Source organism: Schistocerca piceifrons, chromosome 1 (genome assembly GCF_021461385.2).
Source record: "Schistocerca piceifrons isolate TAMUIC-IGC-003096 chromosome 1, iqSchPice1.1, whole genome shotgun sequence".
NCBI classification, from domain to species: Eukaryota; Metazoa; Arthropoda; class Insecta; order Orthoptera; family Acrididae; genus Schistocerca; species Schistocerca piceifrons.
Genome location: NC_060138.1, coordinates 633957694 through 633984366, shown reverse-complemented (window position 1 = coordinate 633984366; position 26673 = coordinate 633957694). Strand labels below are relative to the sequence as shown.

At 45.6% G+C, this 26673-nt stretch overlaps 1 protein-coding gene across 1 annotated transcript in view; it reads right to left on the bottom strand.

The window, feature by feature from the left end:
• Window positions 1–1545: 1545 nt before the first annotated feature.
• The window catches only part of LOC124758756 (sodium/calcium exchanger 3-like), a 232404-nt gene continuing 207276 nt past the window's right edge, over window positions 1546–26673 (bottom strand). The window contains exons 2-3 of the mRNA XM_047249085.1: window positions 9950–10348; window positions 1546–1905 (exon numbers count right to left, since the gene is read on the bottom strand). Of these exons, the coding sequence (XP_047105041.1) occupies window positions 1546–1905; window positions 9950–10348 (759 nt within the window). The remainder of the gene's footprint in view (window positions 1906–9949; window positions 10349–26673) is intronic.

Below are 26673 nucleotides of genomic sequence, written 5' to 3'. Positions count from 1 at the left end.
TTATATCATAATCTCTTTTTTTTAAGATATCTTGTGAGTGTATTAGTAGAATTATGCTCTAGCAAACACTTGAAATGCAGCCAATGGTTTTTAGAGTGAACATTAACCTTCAAAACTAATCACCAACAAGTAATTGTACCCAGCTGTGGTAGAAACCTGAATAAAAAAAATCACTCTTGATTACTTTCTACAAGTTTAAAATAGCTGACAGTTTTCCAGAACTCTGATAGAGGTGAAATAATGCAGATGAGAGACTTCTGGAAAAATCTCAAAAGAGCTCTCAGTGTGACCAAATGGAAACACTTTTTGGTTAGACTCTAAAAACAGGTTTGGTGGATCGGTATTTTCGTCGATTTGTCCTGATGGCGTTTTCTTTACTACACAGACGGGCGGCCGCTGCTGGCGCCGCTAGATGCTGCTATACACTGACGAGCCAGAACATTATGGTCACCTACCTAAGTGCCGGCAGGTCCACATTTTGCATATTTGGATAACCGCGGCGAAGCGTCGTAGCACTGAAGCAATGAAGGTTTGGAAGGTCGCTGGAGGTAATTGGCACCACATCTACACACACAAGTGACCTAATGCCCCTAAATTTCGGGGAATAGGTCGATGAGATCTGACGCCACGTTCAGTCACATCCCAGATGTGTTCGATCAGGTTCGGATCTGGTGAGTTGGGGGATCAGCACATCGAATGGAACTCGGCACTGTGTTGCTTGAGCCACTCTATCACACTCCTAGCCTTGTGACATGGCGAAAAATGCCAATTCCGTCGGGGAACATGAACGTCATGAAGGGATCTACGTTGTCTGCAACCAATATACGGTAACCCTTGGCTGTCATCGTGCCTTGAACAAGCTCCATTGGACCTACGGACGCCCATGTGAATGTTCCCTAGAGAATAATTGCAGTACAGGTGTCAAAGAGCTGTTCCCCTGGAAGAAGATGCATTCGCACCCTCCCACCGACATGTTGAAGAAGATATCGGGATTTATCAGAGCATTGAACGTTCTGTCACTACGCCTACGTCCAGTGCCGATGGACACGTACCCATTTCAGTCGTAGCCGCCGATGTAATGGTGTTAACATTGGTCTGCCCAGCATTAATGTCTGATGTTAGTTCCGCCACGGTTCGCCGCCTGTTGTGTTTTACGAATCTGCCCAGCCTACGACGTCTGATAAGTGTAATGAGGAGTGGCCATCCAACCACACGACGTCTGGAAGTGGTTTCACATTTGTTTCGCCATCTGTTGAATACACTCACCACAGCTCTCCACCAGCACCTGACAGTCGTGCAGTTTCCGAAATGCTCTTGCCGATCCTTCGGGCCATCACAGTCTGCCGTCGGTCAAACCCAGATAGACTGCGCGCCTTTCTCATTCTACGCACGGACAGCATGCTCACTGATACCGCATGCACCATGGGTGTCTCTGATTAGCAGTCAGGTGAATCTGCTGTAGCCTAGACGGTTTATCTCGATAAAAGGTGGGTGGTCATAATGCTCTGGCTGATCATTGCAATCTGGCAGGCTGCGCTCGGGTACTCACTCGGTCTCGTTGTTGTCGAAGATGATCTCGCCGCTGGCGGCCTCGTACTGCTTGTCGGCGTGCGCGGTGCCGTCCTCGGTGGAGTAGGGCACGGCGACGCGGCCCCTGGCGCCGCTGTAGCGCGTCACGCGCAGCTCGTACGTGCCCACGGACTCGATGATCTCGACGTCGCGGTCGGCGAGCGCGAACACGCCGCAGTGGTCGTCGTCCAGGATCATGACGGTGGCCAGCGAGGGGCTGGCCAGCTGCGGCGGCGGCACCGCCGTCGGCGTCTTGGACGTGGGCTCCGCGACGCGCACGTTGCTCAGCCGCACGTAGAAGTGCTCGTCCTCCTCGAACACGTCGTCGTCGATCACCTGTGCGGCACAACCGCAATACACTCTATCGGTAGCCGCTAAGGCTGCGGAAGCGGATGCACCAGCAGAGTTACACTCAGATCTTAACAGAGTTTTGGAAGACTTGCGATCAAATAAGGCAGAAGCGATAGAAGCCGTTCCTTCGATATTTCTAAAATCGTTGGCAGAAGTGCCAGGTTGTCTATTCGAGCTGTTTTCTAGACTCTGAGTCTTCTGGAGAAATACCATCAGGCTTTGGAAGAAATATCAAATGGTTCAAACGGCTCTGAGAACTATGGGACTTAACATCTTAGGTCATCAGTCCCCTAGAACTTAGAACTACTTAAACCTAACTAACCTAAGGACATTACACACGTCCATGTCCGAGGCAGGATTCGAACCTGCGACCGTAGCAGTCCCGCGGTTCCGGACTGCAGCGCCTAGAACCGCGAGACCACCGCGGCCGGCCCTCATTTCTAATGAGTCCAACTGAATCTCAACATCCAAAAAGTTTAGATTCCCTTCTTTTCCAGTTTTCCCACAGTGCATCATTCACTTCCGTACAGTGTTGTATTCGAAGTTTCCACACACGTATTAATCGATGTTGAAACGGGGTGTGTCCATTTTTCACTTTTGCGACGTCTGAACTCTGCTCTGCTGGGGACAGCTTCAATCTGGTATCTCAACATCGGTCTAGGAATGTAAGACGATTCTTCCTCGAAAGCTGAAACAAGAGACGGTAGTGATGTTGGACACTGGTTTCTGGAGCGAAGTCGACGTTCTGAGTCATCCGAAAGATATTCCAGTGGTGTCAGGTCGATACTCTGGGCAGGGCATCCATTTCAAGAATGTTATTGTCGGGAAACCATTGTCTCGCAGATGCTGCTTTATTATGGGATGGATTATCATGCTGATATGGTCAAATATCGCCTTACAACTTTTGATCTACTGTAAGCAGCAAAAAAGGGCATAAAATACATTGGTGTCCTTCCGCATTTAGCGTTTCCTTAAGCAAGATCTGTTGCAAAGAGTGTGGCTCGTACTAGATGGGAAAAATGGATGGATCATTGTGCACCGAACTTAAAGAACACTACAGCCGCTGGAAACTGCAGAAAATAGGCTTCGTCTTTCCGCAGTATTGTTTGAAAACCACTTACATAGTTGATGTAGAAATACTGCCCTCTCCACCCAATGGACAAAAAGTGTATCTGACAGCAATACTGGAGACAGAGAGACATTAGAAGAACAATCCAGAACATCTACAATACAAGCAAATTAACTTCAGTTATTATACATAATCTGATACTGGTAATGTTGATTACCCAATCAAATATTGTTAAATTGTGCCCCGGTATAAATTGAAGTGTCAGTTATTTATTTATTTTGATGCTCTGTCATTAAGAATGTTTTAATCTGTACATGGTGTGTACCATTTATCTTTACCATCCCAAGTACCTTTTTGTCCAGAAGCAAAATAAAAATACGTCAAGCAAATGTTGTTTAACTACCAGGGGGCATTAATGAGCATGATTGCCTTTTCTATAACTTCTTTGTTACGAAGACATGAACAGGAGTACCCTATCTTTTGTATTCGGTAATCCACTTCCTCTTGTCAAGATTTGTTCAAAAGTTTCCGAAACCTGCTATTCTCATAAATACGACGTTATTAAAAACATAATGCAAATTAACTGAGCCTCCTGTACTAGCATATTGTGCAGATACCCAGGGTAACGTAACTCGTCTATTTGCTGGAGATAGCAGCAGACAAATCGAAACCCAAATAAAATCGTTAACCATTCAGTGAACTTACTCCTGTCTTCAATCACGACAAAATATGAGTTTTTGATCAAGGACTGGCTTTATTGTACGCAATGTATTGCTTAAAAGTACTACGTCTACATCTATATGCCTATCTGACATTCACACCAACGTGTTTGGTTGAGGGTTCACCGAACCACTTCCAGATTATTTATCTATCATTTTATTCTGGATTAGCAGATAGGAAAAAGTGAAAGGGGGCTGTCTAGCCCACTTTCATTTTTCTCGTACATTTCATGGTAACCTCGTGTATATATTACACGAATGGTTTTTCTCTATGTTGTAGTCCCTTGGAAAGAGAGTATGCATGGTACGAAAGTATTTGTTTTGTGCAATAACCTTGCATGCTCTCCTCATCCATTCCAAGAATAATCTCCGCAAGCAAGAATGTGTGGGTGTATATATTCAAATCTGCCGGTAAAGGGAAAAGAGATTTTCTTGTTCTCTCTGATGGTGTAGTGCCAACCTTAATACTATTCTCCAGAGAGATTTGTCAAATCTGTTTTTTTTGCGAATCATACTGCTCCCGTTTTTTCTCTCCGAACTATTGGTAAGCATGAATAATCCTTGATGTTCCTTGTAAAATGCTTTGGTACGATTTCTACTTCAGTTAGTTGCGCCAGATATTTGTCTTTTGTTAGGAAATCGCTTCGTTAATTTCACTAAATTCTCTTGCCTGTTTCTTGTTTCAAATCTTGAAGATTTTCTATTGCTTTTCGTGAGCGATATTTGAATCTGAATTCTTCCTTTGGCCATATCACTTCTGATGTGCCGCAAGTACTGTGTTATATTAAATCAGGATCTCTCAGCGTTTACATAGAAGGAGAGTTTTCTTCAATTTCCAAGCATAACGATGCTGATACAAAATAATGAGCAGCTTCATTATTTTGTGTAATAAGCCTCATGTAGAAGTAAGAAGAAGTCTGCAGTTGCTTCTTAGTCGAAATTATCGCCTTCAACGATCAACTCGTCGCTTTGATGTGAATTTACGCGAATTTGATAGCTGTGTTTCTGTGTATCTGGCGTAAAAACCTTTGAGGAGTTGACCGCCAAGTGCGAGAATGTTTTTTAAATGTAGTGACAGTTACGGAATTTATTAATTTTAGTCGCAAAGCTCTGTCATCAACTGCAGTTACTCCGTTGCTCATTGTGTCTCACCAGTGCGGTTCAATGACGTATCTTTTACTCAGTATGTTGCATATGACTAGTCCAACGTCAGTACAGGATTATTCTCTTCTTTGAGCGGTCTCCCAGTTTTCATATCTTTCCTTCAGAAGTCGTTTACGCTGGTTTTCTCCCGTAATTTTATCGAAGCGTGATTATCACGCAAGTAAGGGAGTATGCTGTTTTCGTAGTGATTGGATAACGGTTTATGTGTTTTATGTGGTTTATTGATCATTATAGTAGATCACCAATTTCAATCTGAGATGCATTCCAAATATTCATCCTCATCGTACACACCCACATGCTATAGTTGTTCCCCCAAAACATGAAGAAATAAAGTCCCTTTACATTCTACAACATTTGATCAGACATTATGGGTACGGGTACTTATGTAATGTGCACCATCTCCGTGTATTCGAACCGTATCATGGAGGAGAGTTTGTTTCCGATAAAATATCAAGCTGTTGATGAAGTTTGAAGGTCGACCAAAGTGGTGGACAGTGCCCTTGCGGTGGGCACGAGTGAGACAAAATTTACCTAAATTACTTACTTTCTCTCTTCATTACTCTAGGGCATAAACCAAAGTCCAAGGCTGTATGACAGCTGGTGTAACTACTCAATAGTAATAACAGTAAGTGTTGTGGGATTAATTACACCTTCAGAAAGACGTCATAGATAAACAAAACTATTGCCCTTAGACTGAGGAATGTAAACCAAATACCAGATAGAATCTAAATAAGAGTAGTAGCACACTGGCAAAACAAACACCTAACTCTTGATGTGATCGGTTTGAAGGTTTGATTCCTTTATTTTATTACGGTGGTCACTGGTCCCTGTGCAGTTATGAGTGAACAAAATATTTTCACATTCGGAGGGGAAAGCTGGTAATTGAAATTTCGCCGCAACGAAAAGCGTCTTCTTTTTAATGACAGCTATTTCATCTCGAGTATCACATCCATGACACGCTTTCCCCTATTTCGACATAATACTACTGTCCTCTTCAGCGTGGACCCCTGTTGTCAGTAAGAAATCATTATTGCAGTATCATTTCTTCTAACTTACATTTCTACCTTCTCTTCATTGGTGTACATTGTACTCATGAAACCTTCAAACCAAGATGGTTCACTGTATGACCGATGTGCATTTTCCTTGTGTTACCATTTGTTTTCTGCCAGTTACAGTAAGTGGACAAGTTGCGTTTTCGTTTTTTTCTTTCTTGCTCATCAGTCTTCTCATTGGTTTAATGCGGTTCGCCGTGAATTCCCCTCCTGTGCCAGCCTCCTCCTCTCAGAATAGCTCTTGCGTCCTACATCGTCAATTATTTGTTGAACGTATTCCAGTCTCTGTCTTTCACTCAGTTTTTACCCTCTACAACCCCCTCTAGTACCATGGAAGTTATTTCCCGATGTCTTAATACATGTCCTATGGCCCTGTCCCTTCTTCTTGTCAATATTTTCAGTATGTCGCTTTCATCGTCGATTCTGCTGAGTGACTCCCCATACCTCATCTTATCTGACCACCCAATTTTCAACATTCTCCTGCAACACCACATCTCAACAAATCGATTCTCTTCTGTTCCGGTTTTCCTACTGTTCATGATCCACTACCACAATACTGCGCTCCAAACGTACATTCTCAGAATTTTCTTCCTCAGATAAAGGCCAATGTTTGATATCTTGTCCGCTTTGTTTCCCTATGGTAGTCTATGTTTTATGTCCTCCCTTGCTTCGTAGTTTATGAGTTGTTCTGCTTCCAAGATAGAAGAATCGCCTAACTTCGTCTACTTCGTAACCACCAACTTTGATGTTAAGTTTCTTGCTATCCTCAGTTTTGCCACTCCCATTGCTTTTGTCTTTCTTCGGTTTACTCTCGAGCCATATTCTGTGGTCTTTAGACTGTTCATACTGCTCAAGAGATTTTATAATTCTAACTGAGGGTAGCTCTGCCATCAGCGAATGTTATCATTTATATCCTTTTACCCTGAATTTTAAAGCCACTTTCTTTTATTTCCGCCGTTGCTTCTTCGATGTGTAGTTTGAACAGTAGGAGCCAAAAGCTGCATCCCCGTTTTAAACTCTCATTAATCCGAGTACTTCGTTCTCGGTCTTTTAATCTTATTGACCGCTCCTGGTGCTCGTACATACTGTGTATCACTCGTCATACCCTATGGCTTATTCCTATTATTCTCACAATTTTGAGCATCTTGCGCCATCTTCTGTTGTCCTGATTTATCCTCAGTCTTGCTTCCATTATCAAGAGCAACGTCAGAATTGTCTCTGATGCCTTTACCTTTCCTAAAGCTAAACTGATCGTTGTGTGTTACCTTTTCAGTGAGTCTTGTGTGAATAACGTAGCGCTGTGGGTTTCTGGACAGGTCTTGAGGACGGAACGTGCATACCGATTAAAAAATATATAGGGTTCTATTTTAAAGCGACACACTGTTACACATAGCTTCGTGGCGAAGGAAGATACTGTCTTTCAGGTAGTTATACAACAAGTGCTCGATACATTTTTTATTTTGCTTCTGTACAAAAAGTTTTTACGGTGGCCAAGAAAAATGAAAGTTTTTTTTGCTCTGATGAAATTAAATTTTTCTGGAGACAAACTGAGTGTCAACCTTACCTTCGATAAGAATAGAACCTGAAGTAATAAATTAAAATCTGTGACAAAGGCTGGACTTCAACCCGAATTGGCCACTTACTAGAAAGATGTATCGTCCACTATACCATTCTGGTATTGTGGGTAAGGTAGCTTCATCGACTACCCTCGTCCAGTGACCTCCCTTACACAAACATCAATTCACACCTCAAACCATCTTCATTTTTCCTTTCATACATCGTCAAAGGATCACCTAAAACTGAGGTACACACAGGATTTTCCCATTACAGACAAAACTAGGCTGAGCCTTGGAATACTGACGATTTACACCGAAGCGCCAAAGAAACTGGTATAGTTATGCGTATTCAAATACAGAGCAAGTAAACAGGCAGAATATGGTGCTGCGGTCGGCGACGCCTATATAAGACAAGTGTCTGACGCCGTTGTTAGATCGGTTACTGCTGATACAATGACAGGTTATCAAGATTGAAGTGAGTTTGAACGTGATGTCATAGTGGGCGTACGAGCGATGGGACAGAGCGCCTCCAAGGTAGCGATGAAGTGGAGATTTTCGCGTACGACAATTTCACTAGTGTACCACGAATATCAGGAATCCAGCAAAACATCGAATCTCCGGTAGAAAAAATTCCTGAAAGAACGGGACCAACTGCGACTGAAGAAAATCGTCCAGCGTGAGAGAAGAGCAACCCTTCCGCAAATTGCTGAATATTTCAATGCTGGGTCATCAACAAGTGTCAGCGTGAGAACCATTCAAGGAAATATCATCCATCTGGACTTTGGTAGGTGTAGGCCCACTCGAATGCCCTTGATGACTGCACGACACACAGCTTTACACCTCAGCTGAATCCGTCAACACCGGTATTGGACTGTTGATGACTGAAAACATGTAGCCTAGTGGGACGTGTCTCGTTTCAAATTGTATCGAGCGGATGGACGTGTACAGTTATGGACACAGCCTCATGAATCCATGGACCCTGCATGTCAGCAGGGGACTGTTCAAGCTGGTGGAGGCTCTGTAATGGTGTGGGGCGTGTGCAGTTGGAGTGATACTGGAACCCTGAAACGTCCAGATTCGATTCCGACAAGTGGCACGTACGTAAGCAACCTGTCTGATCATCTGCATACATTCATGTCCATTCTGCATTCGGAATGACTTTGGGAATTCCAGCAGGACAATGCGACACTACACACGCCCAGAATTTCTACAGAGTGTCTCCAGGATCAGTCTTCTGAGATTAAACTATTCCGCTGGGCACCAAACTCTCCAGACACGAACATTATTGAGCATATCTGGGATACCTTGCAATATGCTGTTCAGAAGTTATCTCCACCCCCTCGTACTTTTACAGATTTATGGACAACCCTGCAGGGTTCATTGTGTCAATTCCCTCCAACACTACTTCAGACATTTGTCCAGTCCGTGCCACGTCTTGTTCCAGCACCTGCTTTCGGAGACCCTACATGATATTAGGCAGATGTACCAGTTTCTTTGGTGTTTTAATGTAAGGAGGAGAAAATTTGGAGTTTCTTTCCTGGTCATGATTATAGTATTATAAGCAAAACGAGGATAATGGAATGTAATCGAATCAAATCAGGTGATGCTGAGGGAATCAGATTAGGAAATGAGACACTTAAAGTAGTAAAGGAGTTTTGATATTTGGGGAGCAAAAGAACTGATAATGGTCAAAGTAGAGAGGACATAAAATGTAAACTGGCAATGGCAAGGAAAGCGTTTCGGAAGAATAAAAATTTGTTAACATCGAGTATAGATTTAAGTGTTAGGAAGTCGTTTCTGAAAGCATTTGTGTGGAGTGTAGCCATGTATGAAAGTGAAACATGGACGATAAATAGTTTGGACAAGAAGAGAATAGAAGCTTTCAAAATGTGGTGCTACAGAAGAATGCTGAAGATTAGATGGGTAGATCACGTAACTAATGACGAGGTATTGACTAGAATTGGGGAGAAGTGAAATTTGTGGCACAACTTGACTAGAGGAAGGGATCGGTTGGTAGGGCATGTTCTGAGGCATCAAGGGATCACCATTTTAGTATTGGAGGGCAGTGTGAAGGGTAAAAATCGTAGAGGGAGACCAAGAGATGAATACGCTAATCAGATTCAGAAGGATGTAAGTTGCAGTAGGTACTGGGAGATGAAGAAGCTTGCACAGGACAGAGTAGCATGGAGAGCTGCATCAAACCAGTCTCTGGACATAAGACCACAACTACAAGTAACAGCTATGTCATTTATGCTAGACTACCGGCTAATAATCCGAAACCTATGACAGAAAAATAATTAATGAAGCTAGTGAAAATAGTGTGTTTTCCCATATTATACTCTTTGACAAGTGCACACAGTGCAATGGACGGACAGCAACTGCATTGGAAATGTGTGTGTCGTGTACTGGGCTCGGTCAGTGGTTCAGTGGTAGGCAATATATGGCGTGCGCGTGCGCGCACGTACCCACCTGCAGCGTGAAGGTGCGCTCGGTGACGCCCGGCTGGAAGACGAGCGTGCCGGAGGCCTTGACGTAGTCGTCGCCGGCGACGGCGGTGCCGTCCTCGGTGGCGAAGTCGACGAGCAGCTGCTGGCCCAGGTCGCCGCCCTCGCGCACCACGCGCAGCTCGAAGGTGCCCACGTTCTCCATGACGGTGTAGTGGCCCGGCTCGAAGTAGACGCGCGCGCCCTGCTGGGCCTGCGCGGCCGCCTGCGCCTCGTCGTCGCGGCGCGCGATCTCCGCCTTCACCTCGCTCAGGTCGCTCTGCGCGCGCTCCGCGATCTTGCGCATGATGTTGCCGCCGCCCACCATCTTGCGCGTCGCCTGGATGCGGTAGAAGGCGCGGCTCTTCGGGCCCTTGTTCAGCACCTGCACACAGACACGGGCAATTTATGTAAATCAGTTGCCTCTAACTTCGCGGTAGGCACTGAGGGCGGCAGCATTGGCTGTCGCAGAAATCGCGCTGCTGAGATTGTTGGCTTTGCACATACAGGCTTTTCAAAAGAGTAACACAAGCGAACATACTCCATGCTTATTAGGCACAATAAGGAATGCATTACTGGCCATTAAAATTGCTACGCTACGAACATGACGTGCTACAGACGTGAAATTTATCCGACACGAAGAAGATGCTGTGATATGCAAATGATTAGCTTTCCAGAGCATTCACACAAGGTTGGCGCCGGTGGCTACACCTACAACGTGCTGACATGAGGAAAGTTTCTAACCGATTTCTCATACACAAACAGCAGTTGACCGGCGTTGCCTGGTGACACATTGTTGTGATGCCTCATGTAAGGAGGAGAAATGCGTACCATCACGTTTCCGACTTTGTTAAAGGTCGGATTGTAGCTTATCGCGATTGCGGTTTATCGTATCGCGACATTGCTGCTCGTGTTGGTCGAGATCCAATGACTGTTAGCAGAATATGGAATCGGTGGCTTCAGGACGGTAATACGGAACGCCTTGCTGGAGCCCAACGGCCTCGTATCACTAGCAGTCGAGATGACAGGCATCTTATCCGCATGGCTGTAACGGATCGTGCTGCCACGTCTCGATCCCTTAGTCAACAGATGGGGACGTTTGCAGGGCAACAACCATCTGCACGAACAGTTCGATGACGTTTGCAGCAGCATGGACTATCAGCTCGGAGACCATGGCTACGGTTACCCTTGACGCTGCATTACAGACAGAAGCGCCTGCGATGGTGTACTCGACGACGAACTTGGGTGCACGAATGGCAAAACGTCATTTTTTCGGATGAATCCAGGTTCTGTTTACAGCATCATGATGGTCACATCCGTGATTGGCGACATAGCGGTGAACGCACATTGGAAGCGTGTATTCGTCATAGCCATATTGGCGTATCGCCCGGCGTGATGGGATGGGGTGCCATTGGTTACACGTCTCGGTCACTTCTTGTTCAGATTGACGGCACTTTGAACAGTGGACGTTACATTTCAGATGTGTAACGACCCGTGGTTCTACCCTTCATTCGATCCCTGCGAAACCCTACATTTCAGCAGGATAATGCACGACCGCATGTTGCAGGTCCTGTACCGGCCTTTCTGGATACAGAAAATTTTCGACTACTGCCCTGGCCAGCACATTCTCCAGATCTCTCACCAACTGAAACCTTCTGTTCAATGGTGGCCGAGCAACTGGCTCATCACAATACGCCAGTCACTACCCTTGATGAACTGTGGTATCGTGTTAAAGCTGCATGGGCAGCTGTACGGGTACACGCCATCCAAGCTCTGTTTGACTCAATGCCCAGGCGTATCAAGGTCATTATTACGGCCAGAGGTGGTTGTTCTGGGTACTGATTTCTCACAATCTATGCGCCAAAATTGCGTGAAAATGTAATGGCATGTCAGTTCTAGCATAATATATTTTTCCAATGAATACCCGTTTATCATCTGAATTTCTTCTTGGTGTAGCAATTTTAATGGCCAGTATTGTAGTTGTATACTCTGATGAGCCAAAATGTTACGGCCATTTCGCACCACGGGGCTGCATGCCTCTGGTGGTGCTGCGGGCACAACCAGGTAAGGGGAGGATGTAATGGCTCGATACCCACGGGTGGTTTATCATAGCGAGTTCGCAGCGTCATTGTCTTTCGCGTTTCAGCAGTGCACGTGAACCAATGGACCGGCGCACATTACGGCGGTGACACTGCGAACTCGCAGCGAGAACGCGGTGTGAGACGCGTCGATCGTGCTCGCCAACAAGTGCTGCATCGCAACGATCTCCTCGCCGATCGCCGCGAAGTAGCGGTCGTTTTAGGAGAATGGGGCAACGCATAAGCGTTCGCAACCGTAGTAACATCCGTCGTCAGCCTGCCGTAGATGCAGTCGTTGTGGACTTGCAATTTTTCACGGAAGGAGTGAAAAAATACTCAGAAATATGGGACACATCTCGCAAGCAGTATCACGATAGGCTTAAGAAGAGAGCCACACGGTTCAGGTTTGGTGAGGATTTTGCTGCGAAACAGAACCGGGAGAGAATTTATGTAGGTAAACGTCACAGTCAACTAGTCAGCGTTAGTGCTCTAGAGGTGGCCTTTTTGCTCGAACGTGGCCACTTAAAAGTTAAGACAGCACTAAGCAGCAAATACTTTTCTCCGTGGCGAGAGCCCTTTCGTCTGAATGAACATCTTCAGTTAGCAAAAACAGTTTAAAAAGATTCTGTTTGTTTCCGCTGGTTCAATGAAATCACTCCTTTATTGTGTTCAACACACTAAATGTTCAATTCCACGCATTTTAATGCTGACGTAAATTGAATAGTCTCTCACGTTCGAGATTACATTGATTCAATGTTCACCACGATTGTTACCAACAAGATTTAAAATGGTTCAAATGGCTCTGAGCACTATGGGACTTAACATCTGAGGTCATAATTCCCCTAGAACTTAGAACTACTTAAACCTAACTAACCTAAGGACATCACACACATCCATGCCCGAGGCAGGATTCGAACCTGCGACCGTAGCGGTCTCGCGGTCCCAGACTGGCGCGCCTAGAACCGCTCGGCCACACCGGCCGGCCCCCAACAAGATTTAGAAAATTTTGTCTTGTCATGGTACTTTGCCGGCATTCTCTATTAAGTAATCAGCGAAAACATTTCTTCTACCGCTAAGCGACGTTCCTGCTTGGGTTGATCCAAGTTCATTATCCAGAGCCCATAGTATGCTTTCCAAATCCATCATTCGTTCTGTTAATTTCAATATGCACTCTCTGTGCAATACTTCTCACTGAGCTTCACAAGCATTCCTCACATTTTTAGGTAGCAATCTGTGGCCGATTATGTATTGATAATGCAGATCAATTACAGTGGAGCCACTGCCCAGATGGGGGTGACAATTATTGACAATTATTGAACTATATGAAAATAAATTAGTTACGAACCACGGCGTGCGTATAGTTTATTCAACATGTAAACATCACTACAGATTTAGGTTCTAACATGTTCGATATGCCTGCCATCATTGGCGATGATATGGCGCAGACGAATAGAGAAAATCTGCATGACCCTCTGAAGTGTTCGAACATCGAATCTGTCGATGACCTCCTGAATGGCTGTTTTCAGCTCAGCAACGGTTTTGAGAATATTGCTGATCAAATTGTCTTTAATATAGCCCCACAAAAAGCAGTCACATATGTTCAGATCCCGAGAATCTGGCAGCCAATCGATGTCCATGGCAGTGGCTTCTGGGTACCCCAGAGCGAGAATGCGGTCTCCAAAGTGCTTCTCCAGGACATCAGGACATCACTCTCCTGCTTCGATGGGCTCGAGTTCCGTCTTGTATGAAACACATCTTGACGAAATCAGCGTCACTTTGGATAAAGGGGATGAAATCGTATTCCAAAACCTTCACGTGCCGTTCGGTAGTCACTGTGCCATCAAGGAATATCGCACCGATTATTCCGTGACAGGACACTGCAATTCACATAGTCACCCACTGAGAATGAAGAGACTTCTCGATCGCGATATCCAGATTCTCAGCTCCCCGAGTTCGCCAATTTTGTTTATTGACGAACCCACCCACATGAAAGTGAGGTTCGTCGCTAAACCGAACTATACATAAGCATACTAATTCCCATTATGCCCCACGGGCAACAGTAAAGTTTGAAAGTCCTAACGCAAACCGTTCAGAAATTATGACGATTTTATTTCATATAATTCAATAATTGTCATCCTGTACTTGGAAAAGATGAACAGTTGACGTTACAGCTGTTACTTTACTGTTAATCAAAAATGAGTGTACATTCGTTCAAAAATATGCCACTTACTTTCATTTTCTCTTAAATCTATAAATAGTGTCACGAACGTTCCTTTATGCAGCCGTGAACTAACCGTTGCTTGAGTCCAAAACCTCCTGTTGCGTTTCTTACTGTATTCAGAAACGAAATAAGCAAATACTGCTTGCTTTCTTTTGCCTTCCTGCATACTGGTTGTTTTCCAAACTACACTGAATCGCCAAAGAAACTGGTGCATGCATATGTTTTCACGTACACAGATATGTAAACAGGCAGCATATGACGCTGCGGTCGACAATGCCTATAGAAGACGTCTGCCCTAGATGTTAGATCGGTTGCTGCTGCTACAATGGCAGATTATCAAGACTAAAGTGAGTTTGAACGTGACGTTATAGAGGGCGTCCGAGCTATGGAACAGAGCATCTCCGAGGTAGTGGTTTTACATAGGATCTCGCTTTCTCTGCGAGATCTTTTGCTAAGGTATGACGGTGGTAGCACTTGCGTCCTTCGTGCATAGTTCTTTTCTCAGACGCCCGAATCTTTACTAACCTTTGCGCGCTATCTTTTGAACCGAGAGTGCTGCAGCCTGCCGCGCGGGATTAGCCGAGCGATAATTGTTACGTAGGGGCAAAGTGATAAAGAGCAGGACTACGAATACGAAGGTCTCGGGTTCGATCCCTCGTCACACGATTTTTATTTTGCTCAGCGTGTTCGGTCAGAGGGCTAGCTGCCCTCTGTAATAAAAAACTGAGTTAATGAATCAACAAAGAACTGCAACGGGTGTCTTTCCATGTCCGCCTAGAGCAGATACAACGAACGAAAACGAACAAAATGAGATTTAAAAAAAAAGCGGTCTAAGGCGCTGTAGTCATGGACTGTGCGGCTAATCCCGGCGGAGGTTCGAGTCCTCCCTCGGGCATAGGTGTGTGTGTTGTTTGTCCTTAAGAGAATTTGGGTTAAGTAGTGTGGAACCTTAGGAACTGATGACCTTCGCAGTTAAGTCCCATAAGATTTCACACACATTTGAACCTTTTTTTTGTTTTCTCCAGTCTCTGCTTCCTCAGAATTTTCCGAATCTTGTTATTAAGCTATGGTGTTTTTTTTCGTCCTTAAACCACTTAAGAAGCACATAAATCCCCAGACCACATTTTACAATGTACTTAGATTCATTGGTTCACAGGTGTCGCTTCGGATAATGTTGAGGAAGCTGCACAATATTTCAACGAGACAGCTGTTCGACGTTTTCAGTTGCTTGCTGACGTTTGCTGCAGGAGCTTGCCAATACATACGCAGACTGGTTAGCCGGCTGCTGTGACCGATCGGTTCTAGGCGCTTCAGTCCGGAACCGCGCTGCTGCTATGGTCGCAGGTTCGAATCCTGCCTCGTGTATGGTTGTGTGTGATGTCCTCACGTTAGTTATGTTTAAGTAGTTCTAAGTCTAGGGGACTGTCGACCTCAGATCTCCCATAGTGTCCCATAGTGCTTGGAGCCATTTCTGATTTGACTCGTTAGAAAATCTCCGAACCCAAGGAGTTGGACTATAACGTCATCATAGGCGAACCGTAGAGCACGGCGTCATCAACTGCCCCCTGCCGGAAAAACGGGCCACTCTCGTCGTACGCGCGACGCGGAAAAAGCGCGGTCGCATATAGCGCCCAGCTCGCCCACGAGCAATGCGTTGCCGCACAGTTGAAGTGTGCGGACGCTGATTCTCCGTTTATGTTGATTCAGATTCATTTGTCTGTGGCCGACGATGCCTTGGTACCGGCACTGCTGGTTCCCATGCCTTGCTGAGTTGAGATCCCGTGTCTCTATTACTCAGGTCGTTACGTATACGTATTTTGACAGCTTCTTAAATGACTGCGTCCAAGTATGTGGAAGGGAACGAAAGGACCTTCATAATTCGTGCTTTGTCCCACGTTAACACATTACAGTGTTCAGCCACGTTTCTGGCTGATCCGATCTGGTGTGACGTCTATGTTCAGTGCACCTTACATCTTTAACGGTGCAGCACGTCTGGTCAGTTTATGATTTCCCACACTGTCATGGAATTTTACATATCCCTGCTCTCCTTATACTCAGGTTGTCTTTAACGGAACCCAGCTTAGTTTGCAGTCGCGTTGGAGGGCGGAAGGCACATTTTATTTCATGTTTCCCGAGCAGCCTGCCAGTCTTAAAGGACAGGCCACTAACTTAGGGTACAAAAACTATCCTCGTGGAGTTTTCAGTTTCTTTTGGCTGTTCTTGAGCTTTAGTGCGTGCAGGTTGAAATGCATTGCGGATCTGTTTATGAGAGGAGTCGATTTGTACAGACACAGACCTAAGATGACTAAGATCTGCTGATACGCTCCCTGGGGGAGATAACTCTAGTCCTATGAACGAGAGTCCGTAATACAGTAATACGCCACTGCGTTGAGATGGGTGATGGCAACTCGCAGCTCATAAATAGGGGTAGGTGTGAGTTGGTTTACGAAACACGCTGTGACCCAAGGAGCCATCTTCTTTACTGTGGACGAAGACATCTAATAACGGAAGGTCTTCATGTTTCTCCACTTCCGTAGAGAAGCAAATGCTCAGTACAGAAAGCGTTGTTGCTCCATGCGGCCAAACTGCATTGGAGTCTTGCACGTATCTCCCGAAATATTTAGGTTTCAACGTCACTGACTGAAGTGCTTTCCCCTTGAAGTTTTCCATAAAAAGATTAGCTACTATGGAAGATAAAAGGCTCCCATAGCAACACCGTCAGTTTGCTCAAAATATTGCTCATTATATAACAAGTCTACGATGACGTTACAGCTCGGTGTCTGCGCTTTTATAGCGAGTCAGCGTATGTATTGGCAAGCCACTGTAGCAACACGTCAGTAAGCACCAGAACATGACGAGGCGATGTTTCATTGAAATATTGTGCACTTCCACGACATTATCCGACGCGACGCCCGTGATCAATGAAGCAATTATTACGTCGGGAAAGTCTCAATCGGTATTGCTTAAACTTTGTCGGTAATTCCTTTATATTTATCTTACTGTAAGTAAGTTATTTCTTTTCACTGTGTAAGCAAGATCCTAACAACTGTTTATCTGCTGTTTCTAGCAGAAACACTCTACTAACCTTCTTATCTGATTTATTCATTTTCATAACCATAGTTGCTGTTATGAATCACGATCGCTAATTCCCGTTGTTGTACTGACGTTGTCGATACGGTCCGGCCTACTTGTAGATACAAGGTCTAAGACATTTCCAATGAGTGTGGGCTGCCGAAATAGCTGCTTAAGGCAGTTTTCAGAAAACTTGTTCAAAAGTACTTCGCATTGCTGCAATGAATCCATACACTTCCTAGTCTATATTCGGTAGGTTAAAGTCACCTGCAGTTAGTATTACATGACATGGGAATTATGCGCTACTGACCATAGCCTTTCTTTGAATGACCCTAGAACTGTAACAGCAGAATCGGTTTGCGGGTAAAAACATCCAACAATTAGCTCTGTTACACGTAAACGTGTTGTCGTGATGTATTCGTATGGTACATTATCCAAGCTATAGCAAATTTATTATTCGACACCGTAGAGTGACTGTGTGAGTGCATGCCTTAATACTTCTGCAGTTATAATTTGTGTTATAAACCAAAATTAGGTAAATAGACTGCAGGTTCAGTTAGTTAGAGGCAATAAGTAAATAAATCATGTCAAAAACATGCAGGGATTCTGTTTTCGTAAGTTACCACTGCGATAACATCTGTGCATTTTGTAAGAACCAGTGATAACCAGAACATTCTTCAAAGCTGAAGTGAGGATAAGAGTGGTTGTATCATAGCTGTTTTACCATGTTTTTCGCGTGGACTGTTAGTCTTTTTGCTATCAAGTGAAACTGTATGCGTTTATAATTGTTTCACTAAATGCGTGAAACATTTTTAGTCAAGAGCTGTAGAAAAGGTAGCTTCCTTTCGCCTGAACATCAACCTACGAGTTTCTGCGTGGACGTTCTATTACTTTTCAGGGAACTGAAACTTAACTAAAGTTTCGGGGAATCTGTTCTCGGCAATAAACTGTTACATTCTAAGCATTACAGTTAGGTTAACTATAATCCTGTAATCGAGAAAGCTACTTTTTTTATAGGCTGAATCGCTAAACGTTTCACTGTATATCACGCCAGATGTGATATGCTTCCACATTTTTACAGGTGACTTCGTGTAATCCTCCACACTGACATGACAGATTATTCACAGGATGGAATCTATCGAACAGCTAACCTCAATGTGTTCGCATGACAAAGGCAATTAAACTCCTTTCCCAGCGTGCCCATTTATTTCCGCTTCGTGTCCCACTCCTTAATTTACGAGCCTAGCTAATGGCGCATCGGCCCTGCCTCTACTGTGTGTAAATATTCATACTGGATTCAAACTGTAACAAACACGCGGACCGCAACAGGCGGTAGCGATACTAGCAAATATTAATGAGATTCGAACGCGGACAGATGACGGTTGAATGGCTGTTCCTGCGGGCGCTGTTACAGCATTATTATATTCAGTTATCAGGCGAGGAGAGAGAGCGACATGTTCGCTGCTGTCTTCTGAACAATCGTAGCAGGTAACCAGTATTCACTTGTCGATTTTTGGCCACGAAGAAAACTGCAGTCTCTCACTGACTTGGCCCTTCATGTTAGACATTTTGGCATACTTTCTGTTTATATAAGTAGTTACCCTATTTCTATTATCATTGCACGCCCTTAGGCACTGTACTCAAAACCTGGACTCATGTTCTGGATGACTCTGTAGTCAGGTCTGGGCAGTGTGAATTCGACGTCCGCTGCCAAAGACACGTCTCTTCAGAGGAAACGTCTGTTCCACGGCCCTCAACGTTATATCACACCATGATGTACTCTGTCTCCTACAGGACAATATCTTCCGCATTACAAAATACAGTGCAGACTTGAGGCACGCGTGTGACGAACAGTATCTGCAAAATATTACCACTCAGACGGAATTGTCATTCGATAAAAAAAATGGTTCAAATGGGTCTGAGCACTATGGGACTCAACTGCTGAGGTCATTAGTCCCCTAGAAGTTAGAACTAGTTAAACCCAACTAACCTAAGGACATCACAAACATCCATGCCCGAGGCAGGATTCGAACCTGCGACCGTAGCGGTCTTGCGGTTCCAGACTGCAGCGCCTTTAACCGCACGGCCACTTCGGCCGGCGTCATTCGATAAATATTTACAACGACAAGATAGACTGAACCTCTACAATTACTAATAATATTAGTGATTTCTTGCTGGAAACAATAATATAGTTATTCAGTGGGGTACATGGGTGATAATGTTAAGATGACATTTCTCCACACTTAGCGGTGTGTAAGCTGCAATGAGCATTTGTAACAGATTAAAAGTGTCTGGAATTACATTCGCTGTGCTTCATAGTCTCACATCACGCAAATAACATCACGACCGGTTTCGACTTAGCAGTAGGTCATTCACAGATTATCTATTTCAACAGAAGAAAATAGGCAGTAAAATACTAGGAAATTAAAATACAGATCAAACTAACTTCTATACACAAATATAATGACATGATGTGACCACCGCCTATGTCAGTGGCAATAACCACTCCAAGAAAGCAGGTAACTGCAAAACAAGTGGAGGTTATATAAGACTCTTCAAAATCTGCAATGCCTTGTGAAGCTTGGAGTAAAAAAAAAGGCCCAAATCCCACCCAAAGTCTTTAAATGGCAGAACTTAACTAAAAACTAAACTCCTCCAGAACAGGCCATGAAGGTCCAACGCCACCGACCGGCCGCCGTGTCATCCTCTGCCCACAGGCGTCACTGGATGAGGATATGGAGGGGCATGTGGTCAGCACACCGCTCTCCCGGCCGTATGTCAGTTTCCGAGACCGGAGCCGCTACTTCTCAATCAAGTAGCTCATCAGTTTGCCTCACAAGGGCTGAGTGCACCACACTTGCCAACAGCGTTCGGCAGACTGGATGGTCACCCATCCAAGTGCTAACCCAGCCCGACAGCGCTTAACTTCGGTGATCTGAAGGGAACCTGTGTTACCACTGCGGCAAGATCGTTGGCTTAAATCGCAGAACGGTGTCCCAAATACGCAGGTAAATTAAAAATCCGACTAGCACTACTGAAATGAACACACACAACCTTTTCTGAACAGAACATAGAGCCAGTCCTTGTAGCCTACTCCTCCAGCCTCTACAATGTAAGTTGCAGCTGACGAGTTGCCATTGCAATACTGGAGGAAGAACAGGGCCCAAAATCGGTCACAAGTAAGGAGCACTGTACAGGACTCCTTACAGTAGACGTGATACTGTTTATCGCTCTGGCAAAGACGGTAAAATTTAAAACACTGTCCTGAGGAACACCATTCTCCTGTTCGGAACTATTCGACAGCATGTCACCAACTCGGTACCGAAAAAGCGCTTTGATAAAAAGGACCGAATCAAGATGGAGATATGACCACCAAAGCCCCATTGGTGCAGCTGACATAGAACAAGCTGTCTCCAAGTAGTATTGTGTGCGTTACTGGTATCAAAAGATGTACCTGCACAGGCCGGCCGAAGTGGCCGTGCGGTTCTAGGCGCTGCAGTCTGGAACCGCGAGACCGCTACGGTCGCAGGTTCGAATCCTGCCTCGGGCATGCATGTGTGTGATGTCCTTAGGTTAGCTAGGTTTAACTAGTTCTAAGTTCTAGGGGACTAATGACCTCAGAAGTTGAGTCCCATAGTGCTCAGAGCCATTTTTTTTTTGTACCTGCACAATGCAGTTTACGTAAGAGAGCCCGCTGAATAGCCGCCTCTAGAAAGGTCAGGTTGCCGACAGTGGATCGAAATCTCCTGAATGCACACTGAGAGCGACTTAGCAGCTGACTGGTCTCCAACACCCAAACCAGGCGACGGTTAACCATTCGCTCCAAGGTCTTTGCCACACAGCTGATTAAGGCGACGCTCCGGTAACTATTGGATCTTGAGCGGTACTTTCTTGGTTTAAGAAGGGATATCAGAATTACTTCGCTCCACGAGTTGGAAAAGTTGCCGGTCTGCTATGTAAAAGAGTAGAGGAGGATTTCTTTTGATGCTGCTGACAAATATCGAAGAATGCTGAATCGGATTTGGTCGTGATCGGACGAAATATCACAAGCGGCAAACAGTGCCAAATCTTACTCCCACACGGAGAATGCGCAGTTATAGGACTCTGAATTGTTAGACCTGAAGTACAACTCACTCCTTTCCATGGTGGCTCAGTAACAACGGAACGCTGGATCGTGATTAACAGTGGCAGCAGTCAGCGCAAGTTGTCCGCCATTGTGTGTGCAATGTCTTCAGGTTTTCTTTTGGGGCACCCTTGAGTTAACAAGGCTACTATAGGTAACCGACTGCCTTTACTGGAAATCCTCCTGATGGCTTCCCATCCAGCAGTAGAACAGGTGGAATGGTTGACAGAGTCCAGAAACGTTCTTCATGACCTTTCCTTGCTCTCCTTGATGATGCATCAAGCCTTTGACCTCGCTGATCGAGAGGCTGCGAGGTTTTCCGCCGTTGGACGGCTCTTAAATCGTCACAGGGCTGTACGCCTGACCTGAATGACTGCACAGTACTCATCAGTTAACCGAGTCACAGAGGGTCTCTTACGGTGATGAAGAGAAGAGTTTGGGATGGAGAGGTCAGCGGAATGGTATGACGTGGTCCACCTATTCCTGGACGTAGCCAGCGGGCCGAACATTGTCCAGTTGGCTCTGCTGATCAACGATTGTGACTGCATCCTTTCAGCGAAGCTCCATCTAGTGGGTGAACACGCAGTGGAAAGTTGTCACTGCAATGGAGTTAGTCAGTTACTTCCCACTAAGCAGAGTCCACAAGGGCTGGAGAGCAGAAAGCGATGTTGATGGCCGAGAATGATCCATTAGCAGTACAGAAATGTGTTGGAGGGTCTGAGTTGAGGACGCACAGCTCCAGAGATGTCATGAGGTCCTCCAATACCGGATCCTGAGGGCAAGAAGAGTTCGAACCCCGTAAAATATGATGGGCATGGAAGTCTCCCAGTAGGAGAAATGATCAGGAGAGTTGTTCTGTAAGACCTGTTAGGTCTTCAGAGTCAATTGCAATCATATGGAGGTAAATACAGCGAGCAAACAGTGATCCTCTGACGTACATGAACCTCAGCTGCAACCGCTAGCAGGTCAGGAGCTAGGGAGGGAGGATAGGAGTAGTGTGCTTTGTTGACAAACAAATCGACCCCTCGCTTGGCCCTTTCGCCACTTAGGTCATCCTTATATTAGAGTGTATAGCCCCTAAGACATCAGATGCTTTAAAATGCACAATGGAAGGGGGGGGTCACTTGGGAGATTCACTGGTACCTTCAACATCGCATAGTCCAGTGGCTTCAGAGCGGACCGCTTTGATCATTTGGCCTTCTTTTCCAGCTTGGATTTTGGCTGATAGAACGGAAACACTCTGCTGGACCTGTTTATATGTCTACCATGAGCGTTTCCTGCCTACACTGACATTATGTTCAGCACCATTCAATGTCTCAGTGACAGGATGACTGGGCTGCAGGACCAGCTGCGCAGGCTGGCGGATGCATTTGGAGATGCAGGTAGATATGCCCTGCTCAACAGTCATAATGCTAGCAATGGCCGTCTGGAATGGCTGCTCCAATGCTGAGGCAAAACACTTGACAAAACTTGGTGACTGAGTGGCCTTAAATTCCTCCTGTGCATCAGAGTATTAGATACGTTGGGTGACTTTAATTTCCTGAATCTTCTTTCCGTCGACGAAGACAGGTCAATGCCTACTTCAGATGGGCCAAGGAGCAATTAATTCACCTGGGTGGCACAGTGCACTGGAAACCCTGTTTGCGTGCCGTGCTACCACATCGTCTACATGTAGCCCGATTGTTACAGCCCATAGTGGTATGACTGAAGCGTTGGCATTTGAAACAGCTCCATGGATTTGGAACATAAGGTCTTACCTTAGAGCAGAAATATTCTGGTGCAATTAATCTGGCAACTTCGTCAGATTGAATGTCAGAATAAATGATACTGACTTTTGGAGCTACCTGTCAACCCTTTTCATAATGTTTTGTACTTCGTTCACCCGTGCACTTTCCCTCTCATTCCTGCTGCAATTCTTTTGTATTCATATCCATAATGTCCCAGCATGTTACAACACCTTCAACACTATTCAACCCAGTGTGCAGTTCACTGTTAATGGGATATTCTCCAAGTAGCTTGGCATTAAACAACTTCTGTACCTGGGGAGCCTTCATAGCCTCCAGCAGAAGAGTGTCATTCTGTAGCCTCTTGATAGATTTGAGTTGCCCTGCAAGTCCCTCGAGAGCTTTATGGGTATAGAACGGCAACAATTTTTCAAAAGAACCGTCCACACTTTACATTACAACAAAAACATTATCCACCTCAGATTGTGGTCTGTTACTTTACTTACTGTTGTTGACAATCAGAGATGACGCAGCTGGACTGCCCAACAGGCCACCAGAATTGCTACGGGTGTGAGTACAAACATGAAAATTAGGCTTCATGGTGTTCCCACGAGCAGCCATGGAAGAAAGTCCACCCAAACAGAGACCCGCTTGCCTGGGTAAGCCTTATACAACTGAGATGCGGCAGGTTTCCCAGAGGTTGCCTCCTAACGACCGCTCCACCTCAACAGCCACGCGTATCATCGGCGCGCAGCACACCATGTGATTGAGGATTTATTTATTTATTTTTTTTTTTTTTTAATAGAGTTTCGTACCATCCTCGAGATCTGGGCAGTCAAGCCAAGATACTCGTTCCCTGTGACACACGACATTCCACCTCCGCACCGCGCGGTGGTCACTGAAACAGGCCTACAGCTTATAGTGACAGGGGACGGCAACGGATCGCCAGCTAAGGAACCCAGGGGTCGCCAAACCTGTACCATAAAAACGAATGCATTATTTTCTGAGGAACGTTTTCGTGGCATTCCCAGGGTGATCTAACCATTCTGGAAGATACTATGAATCAACACAAATGTACATCTACTATTGGAAGCCACGTTTACCCCCACGCGCATCTCGTTTCTCCTCGACACGGTGGCATCTACTAGCAGGACAATGCGACGTGTTACATAGCTCACAGTGTACGGGCGTCGTTCGAAGAGCACCAAGTGAGTTTACTGTAGTTCTCAAGTCATCAGAATCCCCAGATTTAAGCCCAGTCATCATCAACCGAGAAACCTATCTCAGTTGGCCGCAACACTGGAGTCGCCATGGTCCATATCGCTGTCGGCACCCTCCATAAGCTCACGAACTTTCTTCTTGAAACGCGCGAGGTGGCCGCGCTGTTTGAGGCGTCATATCACGGACGCCGCGGCCCCTTCCGCCGGAGGTTCGAGTCCTCCCTCGGGCATGTGTGTGTGTGTTGTTCTCAGCATAAGTTAGTTTAAGTTAGTTTACGTAGTGTGTAAGTCTAGGGACCGATGACCTAAGCAGTTTGGTACTTTAGGAATCCACACACATTTGAACATTTTTTTCTTCTTGCACGTCTCGCAGTGGTCCGCGCTAAGATGGTGGTTATTCAGGCTTTTGAGAAGTGGTCTAATTAATATGACTGGATACCGTAGTAAGTCGTCAATTGAGTAGGGAAGGAGAGGCGTGCTCTATGTGACCATACACTGATGAGCAGAAACATTATGACAGCAGCACAATGCGAGACGATAAGCTGCCTAGTGACAAACGCTCATGTAAGAAATGTATATAAGCGAAGCATGGGCGAATGAGGAAACATTTTCGCGACGACACAGCCCACGAAAAGGGCAATACAAAGACATATGGTAATACGAGAAAGGGCAGATCGTTGTGGCTCGGCGACTAGGACCTTGCATCGCGAAAACAACAATTATAACCGCTGTTCGCGAGCTACTGTCGTAAGATCTATGGAAAGTGGCTGAAGTACAGTGAAACCACGAGTAGGCAACGAGACGCTGAACATTCACTTCATCACAGAACGTCGTGGTCGGAAGGTAGGCAGGCGATGCGACCTGTGTCAGATCTGACGACAGGATATACACTACTGGCCATTAAAATTGCTACACCACGAAGATGAATTGCTACAGATGCGAAATTTAACCGACAGGAAGAAGATGCTGTGATATGCAAATGATTAGCTTTTCAGAGCATTCACACAAGGTTGACGCCGGTGGCGACACCTACAACGTGCTGACATGAGGAAAATTTCCAACCGATTTCTCATACAAAAACAGCAGTTGATCGGCGTTGCCTGGTGAAACGTTGTTGTGATGCCTCGTGTAAGGAGGAGAAATGCGTACCATCACGTTTCCGCCTTTGATAAAGGACGGATTGTAGCCTATCGCGATTGCGGTTTATCGTATCGCGACATTCCTGCTTCCGTTGGTCGAGATCCAATGACTGTTAGCAGAATATGGAATCGGTGGGCTCAGGAGGGTAATACGGAACGACGTGCTGGATCCCAACGGCCTCGTATCACCAGCAGTCGCGATGACAGGCATCTTATGCGCATGGCTGTAACGGATCGTGCAGCCACGTCTCGATCCCTGAGTGAACATATGGGGACGTTTGCAAGACAACAACCATCTGCACGAACAATTCGACGACGTTTGCAGCAGCATGGACTGTCAGCTCAGAGACCATGGCTGCGGCTACCCTGGACGCTGCATCACAGTCAGGGGTGCCTGCGATGGTGTACACAACGACGAACCTGGGTGCACGAATGGTAAAACGTCATTTTTTCGGATGAATCCAGGTTCTGTTTACAGCATCATGATGCTCGCATCAGGGTTTGGCGACATCGCGGTGAACGCGCATTGGAAGCGTGTATTCGTCATCGCCATATTGGCGTATCACCCGGCGTGATGGTATGGGGTGCCACTGGTTACAGGTCTCGGTCACCTCTTGTTCGCATTGACGGCACTTTGAACAGTGGACGTTACATTTCAGGTGTGTTACGACCCGTGGTTCTACCCTTCATTCGATCCCTGCGAAACCCTACATTTCAGCAGGATAATGCACGACCGCATGTTGCAGGTCCTGTACGGGCCTTTCTGGATACAGAAAATTTTCGAATGCTGCCCTGGCCTGTACATTCTCCGGATGTCTCACCAGTGGAAAACGTTTGGTCAACAGTGGTCGAGCAACTGGCTCGTCACAATACACCAGTCCCTTCTCTTGATGAACTGTGGTATCGTGTTGAAGCTGCATGGGCAGCTGTACCTGTACACGCCATCCAAGCTCTGTTTGACCCAATGCCCAGGCGTATCAAGACCGTTTTACGGCCAGAGGTGGTTGTTCTGGGTACTGATTTGTCAGGATCTATGCACCCAAATTGCGTGAAAATGTAATCACATCTCAGTTCTAGTATAATATATTTGTCATATGAATACCCGCTTATCATCTGCATTTCTTCTTGGTGTA